The 24,567-nt window shown below is 39.3% G+C and overlaps 1 protein-coding gene across 2 annotated transcripts in view; it reads right to left on the minus strand.

Annotated features, from left to right (window-relative positions):
• The window catches only part of TMEM132D (transmembrane protein 132D), a 267,632-nt gene that overhangs the window by 25,875 nt on the left and 217,190 nt on the right, over nt 1-24,567 (minus strand). For both annotated transcript variants that reach the window (XR_012625670.1, XM_074844388.1), the window contains one exon: nt 19,067-19,210. Coding sequence is in view for 1 of the 2 variants with exons in the window: in XM_074844388.1 (XP_074700489.1) it covers nt 19,067-19,210 (144 nt within the window). In the remaining variant the exon portion in view is untranslated. The remainder of the gene's footprint in view (nt 1-19,066; nt 19,211-24,567) is intronic.

The following is a 24,567-nucleotide window of genomic DNA, read 5'->3' on the forward strand; positions in this document are numbered from 1 at the left end:
TCTTTGTTCCTCAGATTCAACATTGATCACAAAAGCAAAAGCATGTCTTGTACTGGAAAATATATTTTGCACACTATCAGACAGAACAATGCAACCCATGTGAAAGCCACCTCTGAACTTCTAGACAGGAGACAAAAGCAGACCGCAGTGTTCAGCACCCCTTCTGATGACCTGGAGTGAACTAAAGTCTTTGTAGCAACATAATTTATGTTGCTAGAATGCAATTAAATAAGTTTGCAGTGCACAAAGTAAATGTTATTTCATACTTTCTTCTTTCCTTATAAGATTTGATAAAATGCTAAATATATTATTCTCACCTGTATTTATAGCAATAATGGTGATAATTTGCATCACTTTGTGAAGTATTCTGATGCGCAAGACAAGCCATTGCCTGAAAATTGATGGCATTTCATTAAATGAAGAAAATTCAAGGAAAAAACATATTAAAAAAATGGGAGCAAAGGCATCCTGTTTTCCTCATACAGCTAAACAAAGGCCTGATTTAGGACCAGTTAAATTACTATGGATCAATACTGTTTCATTTCCGTGTCTCTTTCTTTGCGCAGTCTAATAAAATAATAACAACAATGGTGATGATGATGAACATTTTATATTCAAACTATTCCTATCACCTAATAGTCTCAGCATTTTGCAAAAAAAAATCCCACTTTGTAAAGCACATCATAGTGAAGTCTCAGTGTTTATGACAAACGGGTGTCCATATGTGCATTTTTTCATATAAATAAATATTTATATAGTATAGCTATTATTATCCTCATTGTGCAAATGAAGGAATGAAATGTTTATGAAGCTTTCCCATAGTCACAAAGTGCTGGGGAATGCTACCTGCAAATGCTATCTGGGGCTAGAAATAAAGTCTTATTACTCTAAGTTTTGAGAATAATCAACCAAACTGTGAAAATAGTTATACTTATGTCCTGGCTTCTGCTGGGATAGAGTTAATTTTCTTCCTAGTAGCTGGTACAGTGTTGTGATTTGGATTTAGTATGAGAATAATGTTGATAACACACTGATGTTTTTAGTTGCTGCTAAGTAGCGTTTATACCGTTAAGGATTTTTCAGCTTCTCATGCCCTGCCAGTAAGAAGGCTGGAGAGGCACAAGAAGTTGGGAGAGGACACAGCCAGGACAGCTGACCCAAACTGGCCAAAGGAATATTCCATACCATATGACGTTATACCCAGTATATAAACTGGGGAGAGTTGGCCAGAAGGAGTGGATCGCTGCTCGGGAACCAGCTGAGCATTGTTCAGTGGGTGGTGAGCAACTGCACTGTGCATCACTTTTCTTTCTTGGGTTTTATTTCACCCTCTTTTTGTTATCTTCCTTTTGATTACTATTATTATATTTTTTTATTTCAATTATTAAACTGTTCTTATCTCAACCTACGAGTTTTACTTGGTTTTGGTTCTTCTCCCCATCCCACCGGGGGCCGGGGAGGAGTGAGCGAGCAGTTGCGTGGTGTTAGCTGCTGGCTGGGGTTAAACCATGACGACTTAGCATAAACAGGAAAGCCAAGACACAAACTATTTCCTCTCACAGACATATTCTAGAAAAACTTATAAAACAAAAAACACATTCATGAAATGAAGTCCAGGTGAGGACTGAAGAGACACAGTTTCTATTTCATCTCTGCCATTTGACCTCATAAAATGTTTCTTTTCTGCTCATTTCTTTCATTCATTAATGTTTTATTCATAGCTGTTGAGATTGTCACAGGACAGTCTCTTGATAGGGAACAGCAGTTCTGGTCATTGAGACTCGGTGCTGTTGAGAGACATAGGTGCTATTGCAATATAAATGTATTGAGACAGTAATAAACATGGTGAGAGCAAATGTCTGTCTTGTGTCTATAGCTCTTACAGTGCAGAAGACAACAGACCAGATATATATAGGATTTAGGCTATGATGTGCTTGGGGCTAATAGTCAGCAAAGACAAGAGAGTTCTTAAAACATGCTCAGGATCAGTGTAAGATTAGAAAAACATCAGCTTTTCTCTCCATAACCAAAGAGAAAGCCAAATTCTGCTCTAGCTCTCAACCTGTCAGCCCTGTTGCAGCTAATAGGGTTACACGGCAGTGCAGGCTAGGTGCCATTTGGCCTTCAAGTGAAAAGCAGTTGATCTTGCTGCTAACCTGAACCTACAGTTCCTCTGAGCTTCCTTTCACTTTTAAAGAAATGAAAAAAAGGAACACATTCAATAAAACATTTCAGGAGATGGTTTCAGTAAGGATGGGAATTGAAGGTGGAGGATAATTTGAGAGCATTTTGTAAGATTTTAGCTGCTTGTTCCCCGTTGACTCTGATGGGAGTCATGCTGCTTTGATCTTCCAAATGCTTTCACACTCCTTCCATCCTGACAAGCACTCATACCATATATGTATTTACTGTTAAATCGAGGTCAGTCATGAACTTTGATATCTGAACTATCTTCAAACAACGAAGAAGGAAAAATAGCCAGATTATGAAACAGACTCCATCCGAAAGTACACTACCCTGTCGTATTGACACCTCTTGCTGTTCTCAGTGATTAGGAATTGATGACGTTAATAACAAAGTTGCATAACTGATCAAGAAGCCCCGGTGAAGCTGTATTTCATGTGAAGACAGCAGGATACGGAAGCTACAGGAATAAGTAGGCATGAGTCTGTGTAGTCAGTAGCTGGATCTCTTCCAGCAAACTCCTATTTAAAGCTTATGATGAAATCTGGACACTTAATGGAAGAACTGTTCCAGTCAGCAGCTTGTCTCTCCCAGCACAGGCTGCAAGAAGCAGAGCAGCTCCATGAACTCATTCTGGATGCCGGCAACAAAGACACAAAGAGGTAAACAGACAAAGCCCCGAGGAAGTCTTTTAATCTGTATTTGGCCTTGTAATTGAACAATGGTCTAATTAGCAAAATATTCCAGATCTGCATAACAGTGCTGTGATTCTTAAGGACACTAGAAGGACTTGGGTGCTGAGGTCCCAAATGATCAGATGTTGGCATCAAATTCTGCTATTTCATGCTGCAAATCCCCCTGTGAAAATCAGGATTACACCACAAAGGATGGGTGACTATTCTTGTCTCTATCTAATTCATTACAGGTTTTAAACTCAGAGGCATAAAAAAGGAACTTCTGAACACCAGGATTTGCACCGAGTTCTGCAGTACCCTGGAAAGACCTGCATCTCCTTTCAAAGACAGATATACCCACCTCCAAAGAAACATTTATGAAAACATGTCACGGCACTGTCAAGCAGCAGCTTCACTTGCTCTTGCAGTGCTTAGAGACATTTTACATCTTCACTACTCCCTGAAAGAGTAGCTGCTGTTACTCACATATGAGCTGGCAGAAATGAACCTTCCTAAATAAAAGATCTCCTCTTGAAAATAGCACACATGGTATAGGGGAGTGCAAAGGGGAATTAGCAGAGTTTTACATTCAGTTATTGTTATTTATTTGAACAAGACAGGTGATGGAGCCTTAGTCCTGGATCATCTCTCATTCTGCTACAAATCACACAAATACACAGCCACAAGCCTAAGATCAATCAATTTTTACAACAAACCTGAGGCATTGACTCCTCTTTCTTGACTCACTCATGTCTAAGTAAGCTCAGAATCAGCCCAGACACATCAGCCCAGGGGATGCAGACTGTCTTCCCAAAAGCGGTGCTTCCAGAAGTACTACCACAGCACCAGCTATCTTCAGCACTTACCTTTGCAGGTGGAGCTCAGAGGGGAGGAATAAAGCTGGCAAAGAAAGTGCATTCCATGAGGCTGGTGCTTTTTAGTCTGCCAACGACTGCCCACATTTGTGAACCGTGTTAGAAGCCTCAGTCCCTCACATACACCTACATGTGAAAGAGCAGAGCCATTTTGCTGATTTGGTAGCAGGATGCTAAAATGACTTTTTTTCTTAAGCTTAAGAAATTCCCAGGAAGATGAGTGGAGTAGTTTTTATAGCAAGGCTCTTCAGGAATTTATGGTTCAAGAGTTAGGCGGATACGTGAGTGTTTCACTTCTTTACAGGGCATGCAAGTGATACGACAGTGCAGCCTGTCAGATCTTCTCTGGCATTTCACAGACACTCTTGCTCTTTTATAAAGACCTCATGGCCAAAACCCAGCAACACTCATGTATTTAGTGTTGATGCTGTGCCAGACATACTCAGTCTTTAGAGCTTCACTTATGCTAATCTGCAAGTCCCCCGTATAAGGACACCCTGGCCTACCTTGCAGGCACCTGGAGCAGCTGGGCAGCTGCACCCTCTCCTCTTGGCTTCCAGACAACGTGAACAAAGTGGACAGCTCAACTATATGCAAAGGTCCCTGGAAAATGTACATATTAATGCCAAGCTCTTGGCACAGAGAGCTGGCAGGAGTTTGCTCTGGTTTTACCCCTCACACTCACCAGTGGGCTGAGTAGACAACTGATGACAAGGGCTTAATATTACTGCAATTGTACTGAGCTCAACCTGGTACCACAATTTCAACTGCTCATAAGCTTACTTTTTTTATTTAAAACAGAGCAAAGACTGGGCTCATTTGGTATCCCCAGCTCACTAATCACACACTTGTCATTGCAGCTTCAAAGCAGCAGATTGCAAGGTTCGCTGGCGTCCCATCACTCTCCTTCGTTTTCCTGCTGAAAGCCCGCCTGTGCCATCACTCAGCTGTGCTCAACTTCATGACCTACTATGAAAATGTTGCTGGTGATTGCTACTCATCCATTCCTAGGGAGAGTAAGTCTGAGAAAGAGGGAACACTTCTGGTATGATGAGGCATTCAGTGGGCTCCACAAAGCCTTCTGAACTTCTCCAAGAATTATTTGCTGTGAGACTTTTAGGTGAGTTATTAAACTCCTTATTTCCCCCTCAGGTGAATAAGGGTTGTCTGCCTCAGGAAGATGCTCTGAGGAACTTGCTAAGATTATTTAGATTTTTTTCAGAAGCAGAGGTGACCCTCACCATGCAAAATCACGTTATAGAAAGAGAAAAGCTGATTACAGAATATGTATAGTTCCTCCCTGGGCTCTTCTCTGCTGTGTCTCACCCAATGTCTGCGTACGTGTGTGCATATTTCAGTGGGCTGAGATACAGCAGTTAAGAAGAGGCTCCATAATCCCTTCCTTTTTCTTTGTTTGAAAAGGAGGACTCCATATAATGGAGAGAGAAGGAAAATGAAAGATGTGATATTTACAACAGAACTATGATTGCTGCAAAATCTCATTGTGTACTTATTCACGCCTATAGGACTGCTGGGGATGAAGTTGCACTTCAAACTTGTTGATTTCCATGCTTTTGCATAAAGCAGTACTAAAAAAGAGTTATTCTATCACCCTCAGATATTGAGAGGAGATCTTAGCACAGCTTCATCTGGATCTTTGAGCCTTCTTCCCTCAGACATGTGCAGACAAGGGAGATTTTAGTTTCTTTGCACTTAGAGATGGATATGTGTGAATCCTGAAAGGCTTTCACAAGCTAAAATAAATCTTTCCACATTAGCAGACACTTAGATGGAGACGGCACTCACATGGCATCTGTGTCTGTCCTACCTGCTTTTTATGTACAAACACCATGCACAGAAGTAGCCTGGCCAACTCATTTCACCGAGTGCTTTCTTCCAAATCCTCATAGCTGGCTAGCACGTAAATGTTGCTATTTAGGCTCTTTGGATTACAACAATTTCTTATTTCCGTATCTACTTGTAAATCTTCCGACAAAATTTATGAGCAAAGATAATTTTCCAATGGATCAATGTAAGCTTCTTCCTCTTTTGCACAACCTCTTAATAGACTGTGTGTACTGCAGAAGCATGTTCCCTTGTAATGTTATTCCTTATACAATTTTAAAGTTCATCTACTTTAAGTAAATTTGGCTGTTTCAGCTAAAAGTTGTGTAGCCTTAGGGATTCTTTATCAGATGAGCAGATGATCTTTTTAACACCTCGAGTTTCTGACTTTCATATCTTTCATTAAATCAATCTCCCTTTCATGATTTATATTTATGCCACTGCCCAATTCTATTACAACTCTCTCTTCTGCTTTCTCAATTTCCTCTATTATTCTTTTTTGGGTCTATAATATCATTTTAGTGGCTAAGTCATAGGCTGTCACTTCACATTTATGAACTGAAACATGAACGTGCATTATGACTTTATTTTTATGAAAATCCATGATAACTAATGCACTGATTCAATTTCTACCGAGAAGCTTTATGTTTGGTTTCATGATATTTGGCCTCTAACCTCCATTCCTCCAAACAAACTTTTACATCTATATTTACATATTGGGATCATTACCGTTCTTTTATCTCCCTGTCACAATGACTTCAGAAGTTATAATGGATTTAGGTGGGACTTTAATTAGAAACTGTTCTTTTCTGAATTTCAGGCTACATTTCACATGAAAGGGAAAAATATCACTCTAACAAATGAAAGCCTTGATGCAACCCCCAGAAAGCCCCAGGCTAGCTAGATAAGTGTCTAGTGGAACAATTAGACTGTGGAAGATCATGGTGCTGCCCCATTCCCTAGGAAGCTGGCATTCATTTTATACCAGTTTATATCTTTGTAACAAAACCACTCTCTGTAGTTTGCCTCTGTTTTACAATGATACCAATGTAAGCAGAATTGGACTGTTTTCAGCATTTTTTTCCCTTATTTTCCTTCTTTTATGAGCAGGGAGTATCTTTGAGTATCCTCAGAGATAGGACAGTCTTAGTCCCCCAGCTCTGGCCCGCCTGCACTCCTGTCATGCTATGAAGAGGAAGAAAACATATGAGGCTTTTCCACTTACAGATAACTGGACTGGTCACTGCAGTGTCAGCTTCTGACAAAAGAGCCAAGTTGGGGGTGTTCCCAGGAAGAGAAAACATACCAAACTCCAGAAAAGCCTGCCTGAGTGATAGTCTTCTTATGATTTAGCTCATTAAAACTCAAAACTTAGGGCAGCCCTGAAGCACCCATGAAGTCTGCTAGCAGCAAACTGGTCTGCACAGGGACTAGGTTCCAGAAAATATAAATGTGTTTCTCTCAATTCAAACCTGTGTGCTGCAGATACCAGGTGGGTCTGAACAGAGGGCTTTGCATCTAAAGCCTTTTACAAAGGAAAATATAATGTCAGTTAAGTAATAATTCCGAAGCTTCAGCAGAATTTTCTATACTTACTGCAGCTGACTGGTGGCTGAGAGTTTTTCTGCCTTTGGGATGGTGGACATCACCTGCTTACTGCCAGACCTTGACAAGGGTAGTTCAGATTTCATCCTGATCATGCACTTAAACTGATCACTTGAATTATATTTTCCAATGAAACCTGAAGTTGAGTGCTCAACTCCCATTAGACTACACAAGCTCAGTGACCTTAAATCTCATTGGAAACCTCAGCCTTGCGTTCAATTTATTTTCTAAGCCTTCACTGGATCCTTTCACTAAACAAACAATAGAGAAATTGACAGACCAGACAAAGCTTATTATTAACAAATCTGGGGATATGCATGGTAAAATACGGGGCATCTTATGGCTGTAAAGAATCGAAATTGTCTTTACACATTATACCAACCTCTGGCAAAAGTATATGATTAAACATAATTGTTTAAATTAGAAGTTTGTGAACAGCTGATCATTTCACCCTTGACAGCGTGTAAAGCAGAGAGCTCACCTTTTGCCAATGACTGAGTGGGAAAGAGACCAAGACCCTTCCACTGTGGATCCCCCCTCCACCAGCAATATAACAGATTATTTCTGTTTCCTGCACTGTTTGAGTGAAGGAAGTCCTCTCCCAGCTAATGTGCTTCTGGGATCTTCTTTGTTCATGCCCCCTAGTAATTTCTGACTCATCTTTACTACAGTTTTTCGGGGGGGGGGGGGGGGGGGGGTACTTTATGACATTTAACATCCCATTTTATGAGCTCAGTTTTTCCAGAACCTCAACAGCAACAAAACAATGAACCAGCCCATGAAGAAAACTCTTATGAGTAATTAGCCCTGCTAGAGACCAGATGATAACTGTCAGATCTGGATACTAAAAAGTACAGGATGAGGTTACTCATATGTACGTGCAGCTTTCCTAGCAGCCTGAGCTCTAAAGAAATAAATATCAATGAAAGCAGTCCAGCTGAATCTACTTAGAGGACAGAGAGCAGGAGATGAGATTAGACACACACATTGTTTAACCTGGGAACAAAGGGCAGAATTTGGAAAACTACTTGTCAAGGTGTCTTCAAAAATTAGTATAGTACATACAACTGTATTGCCAGAGGGGCTGTTTCTTATCCTGTCTGCAGGCCTCTGTGAAATCCTTGTGATGAAATTCTCAGCCCTAGGGAAACAGTTGCTTTCAAGATTTGTTACAAGCTTGAAACTCAGCTCAGCATCATCAAAATGTGTGAAGAACTTTCAAGGAAACATGGGCTGACTTATGGCTATGGCACTGAAACAGCTAAAATTGGCTCTCGCTGATCTTTGCTTTCAGCATTAAGCTGATGCCAAACTAAACCATCCAGTGATGGTGAGAACTGTGCTTAGAGACAAAAAAATTTCCCAATAAGGAATAGACTTTCTCTTCTCTTCATCAAATAAAATGCAGAGCAATCCCATTAACTACACTGGGTTAACTCTGGATTTTCAGTGGCAGAAATGAGATCCAATCATTAGCAGAAAGTGTATGTTTGCATGTGAGACTGGCCCTGAGTTTTTCTTTTAGTGCCAGTCAAGTGTAATTAATCTAATGCTTACAGACAATGCATAAAATGTCGTTTAGTACACATCCATTGTGCCTTTAGATGCCTAGTCACCAGGGCAAATTATACTTTCCTTCATTACTGAAGTTTCACTTCTCCCTCTCTGGGTTTTAGTAGAATGAAATGGAGCATGTAATGGAACGTCATGTTCATAGGTTTCATTTTGGTATCAGCTCCAGATCTGCACAAAATCTCAAACACTACAACAGCTTTTCACACACTCACAAATGCTAAAAGTAATTGCTGAAGGCACTCAAATCCTGAAGTCTAAAGAAGATGCCCTAAATTTACTCAAACAAAACCCCTTTACAGTTGCAAAATAATTACCTGCTTGCAAATAATCAGGTTATTTTTAATAGTTATTATATGGAAGAGATTATCTAAGTTGGGAGAAAATATCAGCTTTCTATAATACCCACCTGCTCTAAATACACAGTTTTACTTTTAACTAAAACTGAAGAGCCATTGAGGCCAGTTTTTGTAGGTGCTTAGGTTTCTAATTCCCAATTAAATTAATTGGATTTGAATGCATAAATAGCTTCAGAAATCAGGCATATCATCCAATAACCAGTTAAACAAGATGATGCTGCAAAATAAGGCTGAAACAGGAAAGCTGTTCATCATTTCTGTGGGTAGCTGATGTGGCAAAAATAATAGCAGTAGTGTCTCCTACAAACAAATACAACACCCATGCCACAGTCTTAGAAAAGGCAATAGACCAGATCCTATCACATGTAAAGCATGAAAACTATTACAGATAATTATTCTTGATAATAAACTGGACTCAGATAACGCCTTGTATTCTGACATGTCAAAGCACTTTTCAGATGTGTTTTACTTCTTTACCTTTTTATGCTCTTGGAAATCCTTCGGAAGTACGACATCAGTTTTATAAGTAACTACAAAGAGAGCAAGTAAATGGGTAGCCAAAAGTCATCACAGAAAACCAGGGAAGAGCTGACATCACAAGCCAGGACTACACTGCAAAAACATCTGCCTCAAAACATACTCATTCTAAGCTATTTAAGGATAGCAATTTTTAAATTTGATTATGCTCCACCAAAAACATCTCTGGAAAAGGATGAATTGGCTTTTCATAGGATACATTTGCTCTGCCCAAGCTTACCTAGCTCCCTCAGTGGAAGTTGACCACTTCTGCAAATCTTAAGACGCTGCAGGATCTAGACATGCAGCCAATGGTGCTTATGAGACATTAGGATACCACTAGATAGTTTATTGTCTCAGAGTTTTCAGAAAAGTTTAACAATGGGACTGATATAAGAAGGCTAAAAACTGGCAACATAAAGGGTAAGGAAGGGCAGAAACAAAAATATTTAAACATGACAAGCACAGAAAAATAGCAAAAGCAGCAGCACCAGACAGTATGGAACAGCTGGATAGCCACTAGAGAAGAACTGCAGGAGGAGGGAGAGATGAGGCTGAGTTAAGATGATGGGTGGGCTGGATATCACTAGCTGAATGTTAGTGAAAACAGCAGCTAAGAGAGTCAAGCAGTGGAGAGGGAAGCCTACCCAAAGGTGGACACATCACCTCTCATACATTGTCTTCACATTCATTTTCCTGCACATATATGGAAGGGAAGAGAGACATGAAAACCTATTCCATGGATATAGATGTTTCACCATTACACTGTAGCAGGACATTGATCTGCAAGATTCTTTCCTGAATGTAGGAATGCTCTGGACTACACCCGGCAATTCATGTATCGCTCTCCATGGTACCAAAGGGAACCATTCACCCTCGAGATTTCTGTCTACATTTCTTCTCTCCTTATTAATTAATCCCTGGTCTGGTAAATAGTGAGCATGATTATCTGTCTAAAACAGAATAGAGGAATAATTTGAAAAGTACTCTATTTCAGTGGATCAGCCACAAAGGTTTGAAACTTACCTTGCCTAAGTCATTTAGCCAGTGGCCTGATGTACAAAGTCCTTGCCTTTTAAGCTTCAGGCAAAGATGGTTACATGCTTGCCTCAACAAGGTCCTAGAAAGTAATGCAAAATGGTCCAGATGGTGGATAAAAGGGAAGAAATCTTCAGTCAGCAAACCTGCACAGACCCAGTTATATAAGAAATCTGGAAATAATTCTAAATCCTTACTCAGTCACTGATATTTTACCATGACAGTAATTTTTATGTGCTGTGATTAAGTTAAATTTAACAGGAGTGCTTCCTAAAGAGTCTGTGCTCTGTCCTAGTTAGGGTTATGTATATTATTAACAATCATAATGATGATGCTTAGATAGTACATTTTATGTAAAGATCTCAAAGCATTTTTCAAGGATTTAGTATTAATGCTCTTTATCTGTCAAGGTAAATTAGAACCATTATACATCTTTTGTATGTGTCTATGTGGAGACGGATCAAATAAATGACATGCCAAAGATCACAGTAACACACCAATGTCACAGCTGAAAGCATATGCCAGAGCCCACACTGTAACCAGCACATTTCAGTGCAGCATCTGAAAACCCATCCAATGGGTTATCTAATTGTTGTCCAATCTAATTAAGGCAGAGGCAAATGAAATGAAAATCAAAAGTCATATACTGTATGCAGACTGAGCCCTTATTAGAACCTGTAATGCCTCAAATCCCAACCCAGACTTAGCCACTAGAGCATACTTCCTTTCTTCATTACCAATGAAGAAGAGAGAACTGGACGTGATTACAAGTTCTGGGCTCATTATGTCCTTTTGAGCTCTTAGCCTTCCTAACACTTGTAGACTCTTTTTTTCTTTCATATATGTATGCTCTAAATAAGCCCCTTGTTCTTCCAGTTGCCTATGAGAACTCTAGGAGTCCTCCAAATATTCCATAGCTAATATTTAGGATAATTCAGATATGACCAGCAGTTTCTCTACTAACTCCAGATCATCAGCCTAATCTTCAGCTAATATTAATCAATGGAGTACTGGTGCAGTCACAGGATCTAAGCATATTTAAATCACCTGAAAATATCTTGTCACATATATTTTTATTTTAGTAAGACCAATCCCTTCCACAGTTAATACAATGTCTGGATAGTCCTGAAAATGATAAGCAAAAGCAAAGTCATTTAGTCGCTATGCTGTATCTAATATGTCCAAAAAAATCCTAAATTGGGCTAAGACAATAATTTATATGGCATATTGTAACTTTTTACTGTGTGGTAATAAAGCAACACAGAGTTTTGTGCCATGTTCTGCAGGATGGCTTAGAGCAGGCACGAACAGCTATAAATACCACATCTTCTAAATGAAAGTGGCAGACGGTCACTGGAACTGAAGAACACAAAGAGTTTTAAAGCTAAAAGGAACATTTTAAGAGAAAGAATCACAACTTAAAATGATTAATGCAAGTTCCTGTTTTGGAGACAGGTGCTATGGGATGATCTGAGCCCAATTTAGTTTTCATTTATATCAGTGTAACACCATGTGCCTAGTAATGCACTGCTGGCTTAGCCCAGTGGAAGAAAGAAGAGAACTGATTTCCCTTTGTATTCAGCTTGCCTGTTCCTTACTTCCTCAGCACATTTTTTATAGAGATCAACCAATCTCTTTTCCTTGAGATGATGGAGCATTTCTCAGTACTGGGATTCAGTATACAATGAGTTGGGCTTTGAAAGCAGCTAAAAACAGTACGAGCCCTGATCCCCTTTGAAAGGCAAGGTGATTTTGACATTCATACATGGGTATCTTCTGCTGTACAAATCTGGCACTCAGAAATAGGTGAGACACTTGGAATATCTTCTTCACCATAGTTCCTGAAGCATCTTCACTGGGGGGATTCACAGGCACATGTCCGGATAAGCCTTTTACATGGATGGTATCAGAATAATGATGTGATAGCATGGGAATGCCTGTGCAAAGCCTTGATTTCCAATGTCACATAAGTGAATATACAATAGAAAGAAGCACTCCTGGCCACCTCTCACCCTCAGCTACTGATTCCCACTCTGATGTCACTTCTTTTCTAGTGCTGGCACAAGCATCGTGAGCGTCTGAAATGAACTCAGTCAGGGAGCAGGGAGCTGGGTGGGCAGACAGCTCATTCACCGCAATCAAAAAAAAAAAAACAAACCAAACCTGATTAATTTTCACTTAGCTGCGCTCATGGCCAGCAGAAAGACAGGGATGGCAGCTCCATGTTAGTTTTAAACAGTCACAGAATTGCACCTTAGCAATTGTTTAAGGTATTAGGGACATTCGTCTTCCCCCTTCGGGTTCAGCAAATTATGAAATCTGATCACTCAGATCCCCTTTGGCATCACTGTTTGGATATTCTTTAGATTTTGCCTCATTCTTTTTATGGATATAGACCTATTCCTCCCAACAAAGGAACAGAAATACCCACAGAAAGAAAGAGATTATCATCTCTGGCTCTACAAGACCACATATTCTTGCCCATTAAGCACAAAGAGACTGATTTCTGGGTATCTTCTGTAGAATTTTGTGGAAGCCTCTATTTAGGTATTATTTGGATTTTTCCATTACAGAGAAGTTTCGTATCTTATAAGCTTATAGCCTTTCATAAATATCAAGAAACTGCAGTCAGCAGCAACTGTAGCAGTCACACTGGGATTTTCAGTATTGATGATTACAAAAAGGCAAACAACTCCACAAAAATCTTGTTACTTCTCAAGATTCACATCAGAATGATGAATTGGCAGAATATGAAAGAGACAAATCCAGTAACTTCAACAGCTTTAGGTGAGTTTCAGATGATTCTTAGGAGATGGGGGACTGTCATATCAGTTCTACATTCAGAACTCATCTTTGCCATGCTTGCTCTTCATACCAGAGAGAGATTAAAATTGTTCCTGCTCCCTTTATAACCAACATCAACAGCACATGGACTGAACTCAACAGTCATTAATTACAACTTTTATTTTTGATAGTGCGTTTTTCTGAGTTTGTCCTGTCTCCTGATTACCAGAGCAGATCAGAAAAATTTTGTTTTTCACAGTTGCTTCATCCTCAGGTGAAAAGTTCAGAAAGATTCTGCTGATGTCAAGAATACTGAAACCGAGTTGAATGACAGGACATGATTTCATCATTTTCTATCAAAATAAAATGTTTAGACACCACAGAAAACAAAACCATCCATTTGCTGACTTAAATCAAATGTTTGTTTCAAGACAGATCAAAATTATTTGGGATGGAATAAGGCAGTTTGGCTGGTGAGAGAAAGCACCTTACATTGTGGATAACTATGGCATGAACTTGATCTTCACTGAACCCTCAAGGCAGAGATTTATTTGCCCATTATAGAATTCAGCCCTGCACAACCATATTCTATGCAAGTGTTCAATACAGACAAAAGACCATTTGCTGATGGGAAAGTATTTTCTTTGATATCATCCCTCTGAAGACTGAGTGACCAAAACCCATGTGACAACCTCACCTGGATGTGATATTGCACATTCTGGTTAGCTAGTTTAATAGATCACTACTTCTGAAAGAGGGGCTTGCTCCTCCTCATTCTTCCCTCTCTCCTGCCTTGCTTTGCCCCACTGCAGGATGCTTTCTCCTCCTTCTGTCCTTCTCCCTCCACTAATTCACTGCAGCACGCACCAGGAAAGGGTGAATACTTGGCTTCTCCCTTTTGACTAGGTGAGTTGTTAGACTCAATCGAGCCAAACCATGCATCTCAAATCACTCTTAGCTTGGCTTAAACTTGAGAGATCACAGGGAAACTGGGATTCTGCATACTGCCTTGTTTTTAAATTTTTGTGTATCTTAGCAATATCTCCATTCTGGGGGCCCATGCCTTTGACCTGCAGCCATGAGGGTTTTCTTTTCCAGTTGAAAGCTGGAACTGAAAACTGGTGTAATCACATGCAAGAATGTGTTGTTAAAGCGATATCAAATGGACTGCCACTAGCAATATGGTTGTGAAATCTGCAGCACTGGAACTGCCAATGCTAGAGTGAGGAGCTGATAAAATCCTGGACTCGATTATCTTCTCCCTTTGATCTTTTACTCTGTCACTCTACTGACTTTAGAAGAATTCAGCTTTTCCCTGAAGTGAACCAGTATAAGGAAGAAAAGAAACAGCTGTTAAAAGTTTAATGTTTTAAAACACTGTCTGCTTCAGGCTATTTTAAATGCTCTGACACTTCAGTTTTTGTAAAGTCTGTCACTTGATTAAAAAGAAGTTTTTTGCCACTAATAAAACCACACTAAGTGTTATTGAAAGATTTATTAGTCTGCAGTAATATTTTACAAATTGCCAAGTGTGTTGTTATCCCCTCAAATACAGTCCAAAGTGAACAGAACAAAGCAGCTACCAACCCTTTGCTCAATCAGCAATAACCTCCTATCACGTAGCTGTGGCTGGAGCAGTCTGGCTTTGCAACCCTACAGCAAGCAGGGATAAACATTACTGCTTTGCTCCTCACACAAAGCCAGGAAGATGAGACTCTGCAGAGGACAAACACCAGGCAATTGTCCCACAGTCAGAATTGGTAGCAGAGCTTTGGGAAATGGGAATTTAGAGTGAGAGGCCACGCTGTAACATCCTGCATGGCCTCTGCACGTGGGACACAGCCCCACGGCTCTGTGGTAAGTCCTAGGTTGTGCCAAGGATACCAAAAGTAACAGCTTCCCTTTCACTCCTCCTGCCCCAGGAGTTTGCTTGTAATACAGACAAAAGTTAGTATGTCTGCCTCCTGTTTGCATCCTTACCTGAGATCTCAGAAAAGTACAAGATGCTCTAGAAGGAAATAAGCTAAAGGTATTTTGTTAGAAAAGCATGGGTAACACACAGATTTTTAATGGACTCCTCTATAAAATACACAGTGTAATATAAAAAAGGGCCAGAGAAACTGTATCCTGTTCCCAGTATTGGCATCATTCACTGTTCGACTTCTGGCAACTGGCTTCAGGACAGAGCTGAGAATATATTGGAATTTTTAGTTAACTGATCAAACAAAATGAACCTAAAAGTGTTTTCATTCCAGGGCAACTAAAAATGCAGATTTTCAATTAACTCATCAAATTGAAAACCCAGAGCATTGGAAAGTATTTCTCTGGAGACTTTTAGGCTTTGTTGAGCCTTGAAAAAATGGCCATTTTGAAACAGAATTGTCTTTTCAAAATGAAAGATTAAAAGATATTAAATTTTCCTCTGTGCTCATTTTTGGTTTAAATTGTCTTAAGAATTTGATCCATATTAACCACTCAGCAAAAAAAGTCTGCTCATCATTCTCTCTCTTTTCCATGAGGTCAGTAGGAGTTTTACCATCTACTTCAGTGGTCAGAACTTCTTTATAGCACTTTGAAATTCTTACCTTAACTTTTCTGTGTCTCAGATTCCTCATTTGTGAATTAAGGCTTATAACATGCCTCCATTTTTTGGCGTGATTACTCTGCCATGGTGGATCAAATAATTTCAGATAATCATTTGCCAATAAAAATATTGTTTCAACGGACTAAATTCTGTCCTGACTTATTCAACCAACTTCAAGTAGATGCAGTTTGGTGGAAAACAAGTCAGTGCAGAATTTGGTCCAGCTCTTTAAAGTTCTTTGAAGTCTCAGATGAAATATGTGAGTAATAAATGTAGTCCCTGAAAGTAAAAGAAGAATGAGGTATCCTCATTCTGCAAGGAAAATAAACTTAAACTCATCATTAATCAACACCAAAAAATAGGAATAAAAGCTAAGCCAAAAAGACGTAATCAATCTGTTAGATGCTACATGACAGATGCATTGAAAAACAGCAACAGTAAAGACACAAAGAAATGTAATCTTAACCTTTATATTTCAGTGGGCATTTTAAGCAGACTTTTCCTTCCATTTTATATTCACTACTCTAATGCCCAGAGAACAGAAACTCTAATTACTGTTGCATGCTGAAGGCTGGCCAGTAATTATATATCTTTATCTTCATTAGATAAGATGTCTGTGAATAAGGCTTGGTCTGAAACAGAGCAGGTAAACTGGAAACTCGGAGACACATTTTCAATTAAGAGCTCACTTTAAACTGGTAACTCATTTTAATGCTGCTGAAACCTGCCTTCCTACTGCAGAGAAGTGAACTCCAGGGGGATGTTTGCAGAAGCCCAAAATGTCTTGATCTCTGACTAGTGATTTCCTGTTTTGACACAGGGCCTATCATTAGCATCACTGTGCAATAGTATATATATGAATAGCATTAAGCACGCAAGCCTTTGTAGGTATATTCATGTACTTACCATTACTAATAGATATACACTTAAGCAGTACTACTACTTTAACCTCTTTGCAGTGTGAGAGCTGAGCATGTTATACACTACAAACTGTTGCAGATTTATATAAGACAAGACCATTACTCAAATATCCAGTGAACATGCCAAATCATTCTGGTAAACTAAGACTTCTGAAAACAAAACTGATTTTAAAAATATCTTCCAGATGATATATTTGCTTTCAAATTCTTTTTTCCAGTTCTCTGAAAAAACTAAAAAGCTAGTTAATGAGTGAGTTAGTGAGTGAAGACTTAGTCCATTAACTTCCACTTAATTTCTTTCTGTTTTTAAACCTAGATTCAGTCCAACAGTTTGCTGTATTTGCAGATTTACCAAATTCAAAAGGGCTTCATAGAAACAAAACGACGCCTCTATTAAGACAGCCAGAAAGACACATTTAATATGAAAATACCAACATCGTGGCTACTCAGATAAATAGATACCCTGAGTAGATTTTAAAAGGGAAACATAAAAAATGGACTTCAAAATTGCTTGGGTTCATCTTGTGTATAAGAAATTATCATGAAGAAATTACTTAAGGCAAGTCCAATGAGTGTAAAAATTGCAATTTTTTGACAAAAAAAAAAATTAAAATCTGAAAGATCATTTAAACCTATACCCAGCTCTATTCTTCAATTACCCTGCTCCAAGTTGTCACTCTCTCTGTGACATGAAGTTACTAAACTTGTAGGTATGTCTCAAACTCCCACAGTTTCCCATATGACAGTAACAATCAAGTAGCTACACTCATCTTTGCCTATAAAGGCAAAAAACATCCACTAGGAAGAGTCTTTTCCAGCTACTGGGGTCCAGGTAGGCTTGCTTTGGAGCTAACCACCTCCCTCAGCTGTTTGAATCCAAATTAAAATGAACTAACATAACAGGGAGAAAGCTTAGCAATCCAGTCAGCTTTAGGCTAAGGCAAGTTTCACAAAGGCCGAGTCCTCAATATGGTGCAGTTCGCAGAAGTTAATGGGATAACACTGATTTCCAGCAGCTGGAGGGGTGGCCTGTAGTATTTGTAATCGTTTTGTGACATGCTGGTTAAGTTAAGAAAAAATTCAATTTTAACTTTTATTTGTAGCCATGTCTCTCGTTTCCTCTTCTCAAGTGACAGCCACAGATGACTTTGTGAAAAGATAAAATCTGCTGTAGACAAGCCAACATTTCTGTCACCATGCTGGAATAATTTCTACCTATCTCCCACAATCAGCACTGCTGACCGTGTCCTCCCACTACCACTAACGGGTGTTAACCATTAACCAAGCTGAGTAGGAATATGCAGGACTTCTTACAAGTTTTAGTAGGAATATTGGTACAAGCTGAAAGCCTTCAAGAAGCAGCAAATTTTCTTGAGGGTCCAGTCTGACCCTAAGATTTCAGTAATAAAAAGGCACCTTAAAGGCATTTCTGCAAGCTGTCTCCTCACTGTTGGCAAGGAAAGTACATACTGTGAGTCAAAACTAAGCGTAGCAGTATATTATTGCCTGCTGCTTATCTTTCAATGAAGTTTAGGCTATAGAGCTGTTGTACAGAGTAAATCCACTGGTCAAGGGTCTTACCCAGTAGTTCCCAGTCTATGATTGGTGGCCAACATATTTCCTGTGAGACACCCTAGTAGCAATTGCGACCAAAGACAATTCCAGATTCAAAGCTAAAGAGCTAAAGTTGTTTGCAATACACTGCTAGTCAGTACCAGGAAGAGACCTAAACTTTGAGTCATACAGCTCCTGTTCCAATGTGGCAAACCAACTTCAGAGGAATTACCTCCTTCTCTAGAACATCAGCTGACAACATTCCTGAACCTACACAGCCATATAGCTGAAAAGCAAAAGGCAACTGAAATTCTGAAAATACTTCACAAAAGTGGGAAGTGACAGACAATTCCAAGCATTTGACATGCAGGATGGAAAAAGTGCAATTTTGTGTTTATTTTATTGCTCAACTGAACCAATCTATACATAACATCAATAATAAACCTTTGTCTTCCAGCAGTAGAGCAGTTCAGAAGATGAAAGAACTTGTCACATTAGAGAACACCACTGTTTTGTAGGGCCTCTGCCTTTGTGTAACAGAGCAATATGATCCTACCTTAATGACATCTTCATCTGATGATCTGCACTCCACAGATTCCAGAAGATCAGTCACAGTCCCATCATCTTCCACGGAGATCACTTTGACAGGAACAGCCACTGTTTTACCAGTGAGAATAGCTGTATTCAGGATCTCTGCTTCCTAAGAGACCAAAAAAAGCCTCTTTAGATAATATATTTTGCTCTAAATTCATTAGTACCACCTAGGTTCAGCTTTAATTTAATTTCTAATGGCTACGCCAAGAACTGTTCCAAGTGCAGCAGGCACGAAAGACAAATTTCCTCCCTTCAATCCTGGAACCAAACTCCCAGTTCTGATTCAGGGCTGTTAAGATATTTGTCATGCCCTAATTGCTATTTCATGAATGCTCATCAAGCGTCAGAGCAACCTAACACCCGAGAAACAATCCTGCACCACATAAACAAGATGTACCTTGCATGTAACAATAGTGAAATCTCCATCTTGATGAGCTCGGTAATGATCTTGTTGATCACATAAACATAATGCCTTAAGTCTTGCTGTTTTACCCACAAAACTGTTTTCTGAAAGGTTTTCGACAAAGGCTGAAATTCTATGACACTATTGGACAAATACTGTCAACATTTAGACCAAAGAAATACTGTGTAATTGTTAGGGAACAAGTTTGGATTGAGGACAGTCAGAAATCCACTTTGCCCCAAATCTGTGTGATCCTTTACAAGTCCCTGCAGCAGGGGGTGTCTTCTGCAATACGCACACTTTCCACCTTTCAGCCTGCAGACAGCCTGCACAGGGATAACAGGTGCTACAAAAGCCACCCGACAGCACATTAAATCATCTGGCACACAGGGTGTGCTCTAGCACCGCCTCTGACTGCACATCTGCTTGGACACTCAGGCTGGCCACACGTATGGAAGCAATTCTAGTCTTAGAGGCAGGCTTTAGGCTGCTCTTTGGGATGCAATGTTGACAGATTCAACAATTCACAGCTTGTAAAATGGGCTAGTGGCACTGTCTCTGGTTTCCCCTGCTCTGTCTCCTAGGGAATTAGTTTAAGAGTGCCACCATTCCGGTCCCGCGTAAATGACTACATGTACCACAGGACTGTGTGGAATCAGACGCTCATCAGGTTTTCTAGGACTTATCCTGGCTCCTGTTGGGTAATGGTGGGCAAGCACTTGTTCACAAGTGGTTTTTTTACCTTTTAATGAGGCTCGTGCAAAACCATCCTCTCCCAAAAAGGAACGATGCTAAGAAGGGCCTGGGCTCTTTAAACAAAATGAGTTCTGTAGTGACCTGTGTCTCTGGTAAGTCACTGTTGTGATGATTATTGCAAAATGCATTCCTTCTGTTTGATTTATCACTTCTAATTTAAAAGTGCTGAGTTCTGATTATATGGAGAGCATGAGACTAAACAGTGCTCTTGGTTACCGGGGTGTCACATCAGTCTCGCACAGCAGATATCACTGACTTGCAGAAATTGGTGCCTGAATTCTTCCACTCCTAATTGCAAGATACTGCTCATTTCTGGAAAGGAGCTTTTTAGAACTGTGCCTGCAAATCATGGACTATCCCGCAGAACAAGAGGCTCTTGATTTCAGCTGGCTCTTGTAAAATAAAGGCTTCCAAAGCCCCCCAAGTGCTAACTTCTCATTATCTAAATAGCTCATGCTATGAGCTCTGAGACTGACCTGATTTTACTTGTGGAAGACAACAAAGTGGGAGATTGAAACCAAGTTACCAGAAGATGATGACTCCCCCTACTGCCTCTTGGGCTAAAGAGGAGAAGCTGAGATTTCTCTCAGCTAAAGGATACAGAGACACTTTATTCAGACTCAAAGCAATATTTAAAGAAAGAAGGAAAAAAATCTCCTGGTCTTTTGATAGCTGCTTTGCTAAAGTTGCCCCATCCTCACCATGATCTTTAGGGGAGGGTGAAATAGGATTTCACAAAAAGAGAACTTAAGAAGAAAATCCTCTCCCTCCCTCAGCACAAAAGCCCTTCAGATATTTTGAAATTATAATTCATACAAAGGTGAGAATATCTGCCTGTTCTGTAAGGCCCTTCTGTCTTGAGTGCACATTTATTCTCAGTAGAGAATATATTATTCAGGCAACAGAAAGATTTGCAATTAAGTTTCCAGGTTCTTTTATTTTTTTCACATCTGGGCTTTGCAGCAAAGTTACTGCATGCAGGTTATTTAGACACTTTTGCCACTCTTCTATAGGCTCCATGGAGCTGCAAATGGGGGCAGCTTGACAGAAAAGTGCTATTAGGCATCCACTATAATTACAGAATCCAGGCATTAGGTCCTGATTTTGTAAACACTTGGGCATGAATCTCATTTCATTGGGACTATTTGAGGCCGTACCACATGTCTAGCTACTTGCACCTCATACCAAGCTGAAAAGATCTGCTTCCCACGCAAGCAGGAATGGCCTTCTTCCTCCAGTTGATACATTACCGTACGACCCTTGCAATTATTTTATAAAGCAAAGGGAAGTTTAATAACCAAGCCTTTCAAACAGTGTGATTAATGAGGTCTGCTTACCAAAGGCAAATGTAATTTCCCCTGGTAAGTGCTTGTAACTGAGAATGATTCTCACAGGCTTCAAGAATTTCTTTCAAGTTTCCAAATTTTCCAAGTGCTAGCTTTGGATATTCTGAATACAGCCTGCATCCTAATATACCTGTTACCTGCCACTTTATGGAAATGCATGCAAAATCAGGCTACTTAGTACATCAGCTGTTTCACTGTCACTACCCTGGTTTCCTTCTCAGCTACCTTCTAAAAGCATGTGCATAGCACATCTAATCCACAGGAAATTTCTGCACATCCAGTCTCAGGTAGCTTCAACGCTCAGTAACATGGTCTCAGGTCCTGTCCCAGAGCTTTCTGTCTGGGGCTACAGTCTGACAGATCTTTACTTAACCCAATTGTGTGAATAATCGCAGTAACTTTAACGAGAGTATATAAATGCAAGGAGATGAGCATATTCATACCTGTTTCTAAGCAAGCAAATTCGTATGTCATCTCTATGCAAAATCAAAGATCTCAGATTCAAAGTTTTCTAGTTTTCACCTGTATCCATGTTGTAGATCTATGTTCAGAAACACAGTGTTTCCAGAACCGTGCACAGTCCGTATCAGCACAATGCGCAGCATGTGACAGTATTGCTGATTCTTAGAAAGCCATAAAAATCTCCTAAACAATCTTTGCCCCCTCTCTCTCCAAAAGAAATGAGAGAGGTGGGGGGCAAGAAGTAATGCCTGCAGTTCATACAAATGTCTGTGGTGACTTTCTGACCTTCTATCAGCAACTACTTATTCAGTCCCAGAAAAACAAATCCACCCGATACCTCTCTAAAGGCAAAGAAGGGCAAGGCAAGCTGGCAAAGGTCCAAAGCTGTGCTAATCTACACTAGAATAACTGAGCTGTATATGCTGTTTGCAGACTTTTCAGTACATCTACATGTATGGACTTGGAGGATGATTTCTTTAGGCACCTGGTTTGCATCTCACCCTTGAACATAGAGGCATAATAACCATTTACACCAATTTACACAGCAGGGGAGAGTAAAATGCTTCTTCAGTCATTTGTTTAATGCCTAGAAAGGGCTTAATGTTCCCCTGGTGAAAGCATACAAAAATTATTTAATTTTGAGGAAACAAAGATGATACTTATTTAGCTATACAGAGATTTATAGTTCAGAGTCTCAGCATGTAAAAGCTATAAATCTCAATAGTTACTAATTTAAAAGTGCTACTTTTTGCTGCTTAAGTGATAAAGGAATCTTCTGAAGAAATATTATGTTCTTTATCCATAACTAACATAGATTATAGGAGGTATGATGTCAGGGCATTGCAAGATAGGTATAGTTATGCTTTTGCAAAGCTATAGCCAAATATTTTAATGGCTAAAAGTTGACTCCCTGAGCAGCTATTGAAAAGATTCTGAACTTTCTCTAACTATTACATAGCATATCTCTATAATTCAGATAAACTGAACCCCACAAATAATAAAATGAAATAATAATCAGAAAGAATATTTTTTCTCCAAGTAATAGAAATGGAAGACCAGGTAATCTTTATTCTGAAATTGCTACCACATTGAAAAAAATAGTAAAACTTTTAAAGAAGATTCTGGACAGAGCATTCTTTGCCTACTGAAGAGTTTCATATTAAGTATCTGAGCATATTAAGCCCTCCAGCAGAAACATATTCAGAAAATGTACACAGTAAGCATCTATTTAAGTGAAAATGCAGAAGTGAATACCTATTAGTTTTTTCAATTTTAATTGGTAGCTTCCCTGCAATTTAATTTCCCTTTGGATATCTTTTGCCTTATAACTCCTGGGGTGAAAGAAAGGACTTTAACAATATCTTTATAAATCTTAAGGAATTTTTTTTCTTCCCCTAGTTTTCTCTGTATACACAGTATTTCTTAATGTTTGTATTAATAATGACTTTTGAAAGAAATACATGACTAACTCATGCTTAGCTTTGAGGCCTCACATCAGATTGATATGACAAAGAAAAGTTTACTACTAACTGCCAGCATTCCTTCCAAAAGCATTTTAGCATGATTCAACACATCATCTTAATGTCAAATCCCTCTTAGCCCTTACAAACCTCACAACACTACAAGCAGCAATGAGCAAGGCACCAGTGTGTCTTCAAAAGAGACCCGCAGACATGTTTCCTCAAAATAACGTGGACTGATCTGCAGCTTATACCCTTCAGGAGAAGAAATACTTGTCCTACTACAATATACAAGGAAAAAAAAAAGTATTAAAAAGTCCCCACAACACTGTAATACATGTCCTATAATCACAGCAGATCTCCAGTTACATTTTTTTATTATAGTAGTAGAGTATATTTTTGCAGGCTGTGTATCTAACTTCTAAAATCAAGCATGTTCCTTTCTGTTTTCAATAGTTACCTTGGCTTTTGGGTTTACTATGTACAGACTGCAATAGGGAAGAGAATAAAATGCTCATTGCAATCTTCTGAAGTCCAATGAGTCTCCACCAAATGAGAATGAATAGCTGCCTGAAAATCCGTCCCATTTGGCACTCATTAATATCCTCCATTTCCCTCTTTTTTTTTTTTTTTTCTTTTCTATTAATCAGCCTATAGAGCATTAATCCAGGGTACCACCTTGAATCTTTTCGCTATTTATTCAAAAAAGGCCTAGATTTTCCCCCTCTTCAGCTAGCGGCCATCTTATTTATATCAGAGAATCCATACTTCAGTCATGCATAACTAATTTCAAATCTTATTCAGCATCAAGTCTCAGAATTAAGAAGCTAAGTGACAGCTGTTTAATTAACTCCTTAAGCTGATTAGAAAGCATTACAGAAATCCCCCCAAGGAAGAGTTTATAACTGTCAAGAGAGCCTAAGGTCATGTTAATGCTTCTGTTTAAATTTAGTAAGCTTCTAAACCAATAAAGTCTAAATGCTTGACATCCTCATGGATGTGGTCAAATTCAGCTTTTTCCCTCATGTTACCACTG

Source organism: Strix aluco, chromosome 18, assembly GCF_031877795.1.
Source record: "Strix aluco isolate bStrAlu1 chromosome 18, bStrAlu1.hap1, whole genome shotgun sequence".
Taxonomy (NCBI): Eukaryota; Metazoa; Chordata; class Aves; order Strigiformes; family Strigidae; genus Strix; species Strix aluco.